At 52.8% G+C, this 7515-nt stretch overlaps 1 protein-coding gene across 2 annotated transcripts; it reads right to left on the reverse strand.

Annotated features, from left to right (window-relative positions):
• Positions 1–3560: 3560 nt before the first annotated feature.
• Positions 3561–6600, reverse strand: LOC133339797 (histone-lysine N-methyltransferase PRDM7-like). 2 transcript variants are annotated; one of them, XM_061547941.1, is made up of 3 exons: positions 6401–6600; positions 4877–5142; positions 3561–3794 (listed from the first exon to the last, which is right to left on the reverse strand). In XM_061547941.1, the coding sequence occupies exons 1-3, from the start codon at positions 6594–6596 to the stop codon at positions 3723–3725; spliced, it is 534 nt and encodes a 177-aa protein (XP_061403925.1). In that variant the 5' UTR covers positions 6597–6600; the 3' UTR covers positions 3561–3722. The 2 variants fall into 2 exon arrangements, with proteins under 2 accessions (XP_061403925.1, XP_061403923.1); XM_061547939.1 differs by having other exon boundaries at positions 4877–5211.
• Between the last annotated feature and the right edge of the window lie 915 nt (positions 6601–7515).

Genomic DNA, 7515 nt, shown 5'->3' on the forward strand with positions numbered 1-7515 from the left:
TTATAAAGACGTCGTTGCTCACCGCAGAGAAGCGTAGCGACACGACCGCCGCCACTCTGCGCTAGCCGGCGCGAAAACTGTGCCACACTCCCTGCCCCGCGTGGCCCTGTGGGAGCCTCGGTACCGATAATGTTGCTTTAGTTTTTACTGCGTTTTGTTATTCCGACGACGACGTTCACGCACGGCGCGCGGCGTCGTCGCGACGGCAAAGGGTTAAGTTCACGCTGGGAACATTTTCAACGGGGGAGGCAGCAACAACACGCAGGGTGATCCAAGTGCAGATGCCCCAATCATACCTACACCCCCCTCCCCCAACGCCCTCTCGGAATATTTTTTCAGACCGCAGGAATCCGATGAGCTATGAAGCTCTTCTTCGCAGATCTCCAGCCGTTCCACAGATGTCCTCTCCTAACACCCCCCCCCACCTCCTCCCCGTAGCTTTCCTCTCAGCGGCAAAGTGAATATCGCGCAAGCGATGGCTCAGGGCTACGGGACTGAGTGCACGGAGATTTGTGAGCGGATGCCACCTTCGTCATCGGCCGCGGTTCAGTCTACCGCTGGATGGGTACGTACTGTACGTACTGTACGTACGTCGCACGGGGCAGGGCTACGAGACGGCACGCGGTGCGCATGGAGACCGGCGGGAGACGTGCAGACTGGGGTATCTGTAGGTGGATCGCCCTGCGGTGTCCCCCTCTAGGGTAACAACAGTGCAGCTCTGCACGGGGGACTCTGCACACTCACACACACAGGGACCCCCAGGTGATGGGGGTGGGGGGGGACACGTGCAGTGGTTGGGACCTAGAACTCCGCACTTGCAATCGAGGGGTGGCCAGGTCGGTTTAATCTCCCACCCCCCACAGAGTGAGGCAGGTGTAGGAGGGTCCGTAGGTTTCCGTGTTCACATTCAAAATCAGTTTCAAGAGTGGCACAGCCTCGGCTAGTCACGTGGCCTGTTGTTTAAAACTAATTCACAGCTCGGCGCTGTGCGCGTTTTGCTCAGGATGGCTGACTTTTCTGTTTCCACGGGAATGAGAAAATGCATTCTGGCCGGTGTGTGTTCTCTGGTGCCGGCAAAGACTGGATGGGTCTGCAAACACCTTCTCACACACGGTGCACTTGAACGGCTTTTCTCCCGTGTGTGTTCTCTGGTGCCTGTGAAGATCTGATAGCTGTGCAAACGCCTTCTCACACACAGTGCACTTGAACGGCTTCTCTCCCGTGTGTGTTCTCTGGTGGCTGTGAAGATGTTGTAAATGTGCAAATGCCTTCTCACACACGGTGCACTTGAACGGCTTCTCTCCCGTGTGTGTTCTCTGGTGGCTGTGAAGATGTTGTAAATGTGCAAATGCCTTCTCACACACGGTGCACTTGAACGGCTTCTCTCCCGTGTGTGTTCTCTGGTGGCTGTGAAGATGTGATAGCCGTGCAAACGCCTTCTCACACACGGTGCACTTGAACGGCTTCTCTCCCGTGTGTTTCTGGTGCTTCTTCAAGGTACTCTTGTAGTCTGTGCTGTATGGACATTGGTCACACTGATGACTTTTGTTACTGGGCTTAGTGGTGTCTGCTCTGCACGTGATACTGTAGACTCGAGCGGCAGATGAACTGACGGTTGCAGGCAGGACACGGCAGCCTTGTGACCTCCACACCCACTCCACCTGCGTCATCCCAGAGGAACAAGACACACGCGCACACACCAACATCTAGACATGAACACTCTTGCACACGTGTGTGTATACACAAAGGTAAAGGTTTCCCACAGCCATATCAGACTGTTGGGCAAGTGCTGTTTGCGAGTACCTATGAAGGCCGGCATGGCACACGAGGGAGTAGGTGGCCAACACCAGGCCCGGCCGCCTTTGTCTCTCCAGTGGCGATGTTTCCACGTTTAAGCTAGGTACTCATTTGAGGCTGAGTCAGCCTAGGGGAGGCCTAAATATTCACCACTGACGTTGGCCGTGAGTGGGAATCGAACTCAGGTGGCCGGGTTCGTAGTGCAGTGGGCTCCATTATATACACACAAAGACAAAGAACCCCCATATAGCCTGTATATACTTTTGGGACAAGTGCTGTTATGGGCACCAATGAAAGCCAACACGGCACACGAGTGGGAGGGTGGCCAGCACCACACATAGCCGCCTTTGTCTCCCCAGTGGCGATGTTTACTACTACACACCACACCAGTTACTCACTTCCACCTTATCAGTGTGGCTGGTGCCTATCATCTCTGGTGAGTGGTGGCTGTCATCTCTGGTGAGTGGTGGCTACCAACTCTGGTGAGATGTGGCTATCATCTCTGGTGAGTGGTGGCTATCATCTCTAGTGAGTGGTGGCTATCATCTCTGGTGAGTGGTAGCTACATCCACATCTCTGGTGAGATGTCGCTATCATCTCTGGTGAATGGTAGCTATCATCTCTACTGAGTGGTGGCTATCGTCTCTGGTGAGTAGTGGCTATCGTCTCTCGTAAGTGGTGGCTGCCATCTCTGGTGAGTGGTGGCTATCATTTCTGGTGCGTGGTGGCTATCATCTCTGGTGAGTGGTGGCTATCATCTCTGGTGAGTGGTGGCTATCGTCTCTCGTGAGTGGTGGCTATCATCTCTGGTGAGTGGTGGCTATAGTCTGGTGAGCAGTGGTGAGTCTCTGGTGAGCAGTGCTCACGGTGTTCCTCGCTTGGTGGAGGCTGCACGGGCTGCAGGTCTCTGGCGGTGGCCCTAGGAGCCATCTCGCTGCTGCTGCTGCTGCGGCGTCGCGAGGGCCCGGCCTCGCAGGCGATGCCCAGCTCCTGGGCGAACTCCTCGCCGTACCAGACCAGCAGCTCAGAGCCGGGCCCCACGGCACGGAATGTGCGGTAGTAAATCTGCCCCGGTGCTGGAAGGCCACCAGGTTCTGCTCCTGCTCATTCCTCGCGCAGTTGACGAACCTGCGCGGGCAGACGCGGGGGCGGGGTGGGCGCCGTTAGCGAGCGCCTATTAAGGGCCGGCACTGGGCGCTACGTGGGGGTGGTGTGGCTGGAACCACGCTCCGTACCGGGTGCTCATTTGATGCCGAGTCGACCAAGGGGAGGCCCAGGTTGGTCTCTGTGTGTAGTGGGTCTGGTCTCTGTGTGTAGTGGTTCTTGTCTCTGTGTGTGGTGGTTCTGGTCTCTATGTGTAGTGGTTCTGGTCTCTGTGTGTGGTGGTTCTTGTCTCTGTGTGTGGTGGTTCTGGTTTCTGTGTGTGGTGGTTCTGGTCTCTGTGTGTGGTGGTTCTGGTCTCTGTGTGTAGTGGTTCTGGTCTCTGTGTGTGCTGGTTCTTGTCTCTGTGTGTAGTGGTTCTGGTCTCTGTGTGTGCTGGTTCTGGTCTCTGTGTGTAGTGGTTCTGGTCTCTGTGTGTGGTGTTTCTGGTCTCTGTGTGTAGTGGTTCTGGTCTGTGTGTGCTGGTTCTTGTCTCTGTGTGTGGTGGTTCTGGTCTCTGTGTGTAGTGGTTCTGGTTTCTGTGTGTAGTGGTTCTGGTCTCTGTGTGTAGTGGTTCTGGTCTCTGTGTGAAGTGGTTCTTGTCTCTGTGTGTAGTGGTTCTGGTCTCTGTGTGTAGTGGTTCTGGTCTCTGTGTGTAGTGGTTCTGGTCTCTGTGTGTAGTGGTTCTGGTCTCTGTGTGTGGTGGTTCTGGTCTCTGTGTGTGGTGGTTCTGGTCTCTGTGTGTAGTGGTTCTGGTCTCTGTGTAGTGGTCCTTCAGACAATAATCACCTCATCCAGTTTGATTTAGATTCATCCTGAGCATCAACATATTCACGATCCTTTTTGTTTTTGTAAATCTGAAACACACACGCACACGAGCGGATCCACGGATAATTAATGTCAGTTGGACTGTAAGTTGAACTTCTTTCGTACCGCACGTAGCCAACCATGCTGATCGGAGGTGCGGGGGAAGGACAACAAACTAAACACTAAAAGCAGTTCTAAAGAAATGCATTTTCAATCTACAAGATTTTAAAGTGCATAGCTCCCAGTGGCTTCCTAACATTGGAAGGAAGAACCTTCCAGACGGCCGCAGAAGTGCATCTGTAAGCGCCGCGCCATGCGGTGACCACCGTCTTTGCTGTGTGTTACAAGTTCAAATAATTACGTTAATTTTTGGGTCTCTCTGTGATTCTGGGGGTCTTTGGGTGAGTCTCTAGGTCTCTGTACGAGTCTCTGGGTCTCTGTGCGAGTCTCTAGGGTATCTGTGCGACTCTGGGTCTCTGTGTGAGACTGTGGGTCTCTGTGCGATTCTCTTGGTCTCTGTGCGAGTCTCTGGGTCTCTGTGTGAGACTGTGGATCTCTCTGTGCGATTCTCTGAGCATCTGTGTGAGTATCTGGGTCTCTCTGTGTGAGTCTCTGGGTCTCTGTGTGAGTCTGTGTGTCCCACTGTGAGTCTCTGGGTCTCTGTTCAAGTCTCTAGGTCTCTGTGCAAGTCTGTGGGTCTCTCTATGCGAGTCTCTGGGTCTCTGTGCAAAGTCTCTGGGTCTCTCTGTGCCAGTCTCTGGGTCTCTGTGTGAGTCTGTGGGTGACTGTGTGAGGCTATGGGTCTCTGTGCGAGTCTATGGGTCTCTGTGTGAATCTATGGGTCTCTGTGCGAGTCTATAGGTCTCTGTGCGAGTCTATGGGTCTCTGTGCGAGTCTATGGGTCTCTGTGTGAGTCTATGGGTTTCTGTGCGAGTCTATGGGTCTCTGTGTGAGTCTATGGGTCTCTGTGAGTCTCTGGGTCTCTCTGTGCCAGTCTCTAGATCTCTGTGTAAGTCTGTGGGTGACTGTGTGAGGCTATGGGTTTCTCTGCATCTCCTTCACGAGCCTCCTCTCCACACACACGATGATGTAGGAATAGGAGGAGGCTGCAGCAGTAGCAGCAGCAGCTCACCAGCCAGCAGTACTCGCTCACGGGGTTCTCCTCAGACACCTCTCCCTGGTAGGGCCCAAAAATCACCCCCTTGGGCAGCTTCTTCCTGTTGCTCCACACCCCGAGGCCGGCGCCGGCGATGGAGGAGGCGCCGACGGTGAGGCCCTGGGGCAGGCTGAGCCGGGCCCTGTTGGCCACTCCCGGGGCCACGGCCGCGTCTGCAATGAACTCTGGCGGGCCGTGCACGGAGCACTCCCCCAGGTAGAAATCCCTGCACAGCTCGCAGACTGAGAGCCACAGCAGCAGCAGCAGGAGGAGGGCGAACCGCAGTAGCAACAGCAGCAGCAGCAGTGGCACTGTGAGAGAGTGAGAGGGTGAGGAGCGCTCCAGACAGATGCCTCCTTTCCTCCCTCTCTGCATTGTGAACTTCTTTAGCTCGCTCATCGGAGATGTAAACCCTGTCACCCTCCCTGCTCCCTCCCTGCATCCCTGAGTGAGGGAGCAAAAGACAGGGAGGTAAGTGAGAGTGCGAGAAAGGGAGCGTGTGAGAGGGAGGGAAAGGGAGAGAGAGTGAGAGGGAGCAGGTGGAATATATCGAGTGAGAGCGCGGGAGCAATAGAGAGAGATAGGAGAGAGTGTGAGAAAGTTAGAGTAAGGGGCCGTCCATAAATGACTTCATGCACCTAGGGGGGTGGGGGGGTCAGACATTTGTGACGATGTGTGAGGAACCACAGACAACACGTTCTACTTAATTAAATACTTTTTAATAAATGTTTTCTCCTACAACATCAGACTGCAGTGCCACATTAAATATGCACTACAATGACAATAGTTTGAAGCGATTTTAAGCATATTAAATGAGCTTTGTGACGTCACATTTGAGGGGGGGGTCTGACTTTTTGTGATGTCGTGTGATGGGGGGGAGGGGGGTCCAAAATCGCGTGACGCCATTAATGGACGGCCCTAAGAGAGTGTGAGAAAGTGACAGTGTGAGAGAGAGTGTGAGAAAGTGACAGTGTGAGAGAGAGTGTGAGAAAGTGACAGTGTGAGAGAGAGTGTGAGAAAGTGACAGTGTGAGAGAGAGTGTGAGAAAGTGACAGTGTGAGAGAGAGTGTGAGAAAGTGACAGTGTGAGAGAGAGTGTGAGAAAGTGACAGTGTGAGAGAGAGTGTGAGAAAGTGACAGTGAGAGAGAGTGTGAGAAAGTGACAGTGTGAGAGAGAGTGTGAGAAAGTGACAGTGTGAGAGAGAGTGTGAGAAAGTGACAGTGTGAGAGAGAGTGTGAGAAAGTGACAGTGTGAGAGAGAGAGTGAGAAAGTGACAGTGTGAGAGAGAGTGTGAGAAAGTGACAGTGTGAGAGAGAGTGTGAGAAAGTGACAGTGAGAGAGAGAGAGTGAGAAAGTGACGGTGTGAGAGAGAGTGTGAGAAAGTGACAGTGAGAGAGAGAGTGTGAGAAAGTGACAGTGAGAGAGAGAGTGTGAGAAAGTGACAGTGTGAGAGAGAGAGTGAGAAAGTGAGAGAGAGTGAGAGGGAGCAGGGGGTCTCACAGAAGAAGTCGTCGTCCTGGGGCTCCTCCACCTCTGTGTAGACTTTCCTCTCGCGCGGGCGCAGGCCGTAGCGAGAGCGAGCGCTGCGCGACACCGCCACAGCCTGGGCGGAGGCCGGCGGCACGGAGGAGCCTGCAGGCAAACACGGCGAGATGTTGACTACCTCTCGTGGTATACGGGAGGTCGTGGGTTCCATCCCGACCCTGACGAAGCCTGCTGTATATTTGGAGTCTGCGTGTCTCTCTCTCCTCCGTGGCGAGATGTTAACTCCCTCGCATGGTCTACAGGAGGTCGTGGGTTCCATCCCGACTGTATAGTTTACAACATGTTACCCTATTTGTATTTTTGTATTTTAGATTGTATATTATGGCTAGTTTACATTTATATTGTACACTTATTCACAATTTTACATACTTTAGCCCCTTAGTATAGTTAGACTTTGTAATTTTAGTATAGTTTGACTGTATACCACTCATTTCAGTTTTAAGATTCCTACATGTTGAATGTATGCACCTTCCGGCCATAGTAAATTCCTTGTCTGTGCAAACTTTCATGGCGAATACCTCCCCGTGGTTGCGTGGATTTTTCTCCGGGTCCTTCGTTTTTTTCCCTCGACATATAGAACCAACGTCATGCGTTGAGAATATTTGGCTGCTATAAATGTCCACGTAATGACGATGATGACAAGTCACTTCGTTGAGCTCTTATTTGTGATAGCCAGTCGCTTCTGAAAAACAGCTACACAGCTCAGTGGGGCACACCCTGGTTGCTAATCCTGCATAATGCACGGGCATATGTAGTATTAATCACATACCTGCATTTCCCATATCCCCTCCCTTTGATGCTGCTAGTCCTGCATAATGCACGGGCATAAGTAGTACTAATCACATACCTGCATTTCCCATATCCCCTCCCTTTGATGCTGCTAATCCTGCATAATGCACGGGCATGAGTAGTACTAATCACATACCTGCATTTCCCATAAATATGCTAAATGCCTCTTGATATGCATATTCTTTTGTCAAGGCGCTCTTTCCCCCCCTTCCAACCCAGCTTATATATGCTCCAAGCACGTGTGCTGTATCATTCAGACGCTGTCGCCTCGACAGACCTGG

The sequence above is a fragment of the Lethenteron reissneri genome, unplaced genomic scaffold, assembly GCF_015708825.2.
Source record: "Lethenteron reissneri isolate LAM-NWPU_2019-01 unplaced genomic scaffold, ASM1570882v1 scaffold_322, whole genome shotgun sequence".
NCBI classification, from domain to species: domain Eukaryota; kingdom Metazoa; phylum Chordata; class Hyperoartia; order Petromyzontiformes; family Petromyzontidae; genus Lethenteron; species Lethenteron reissneri.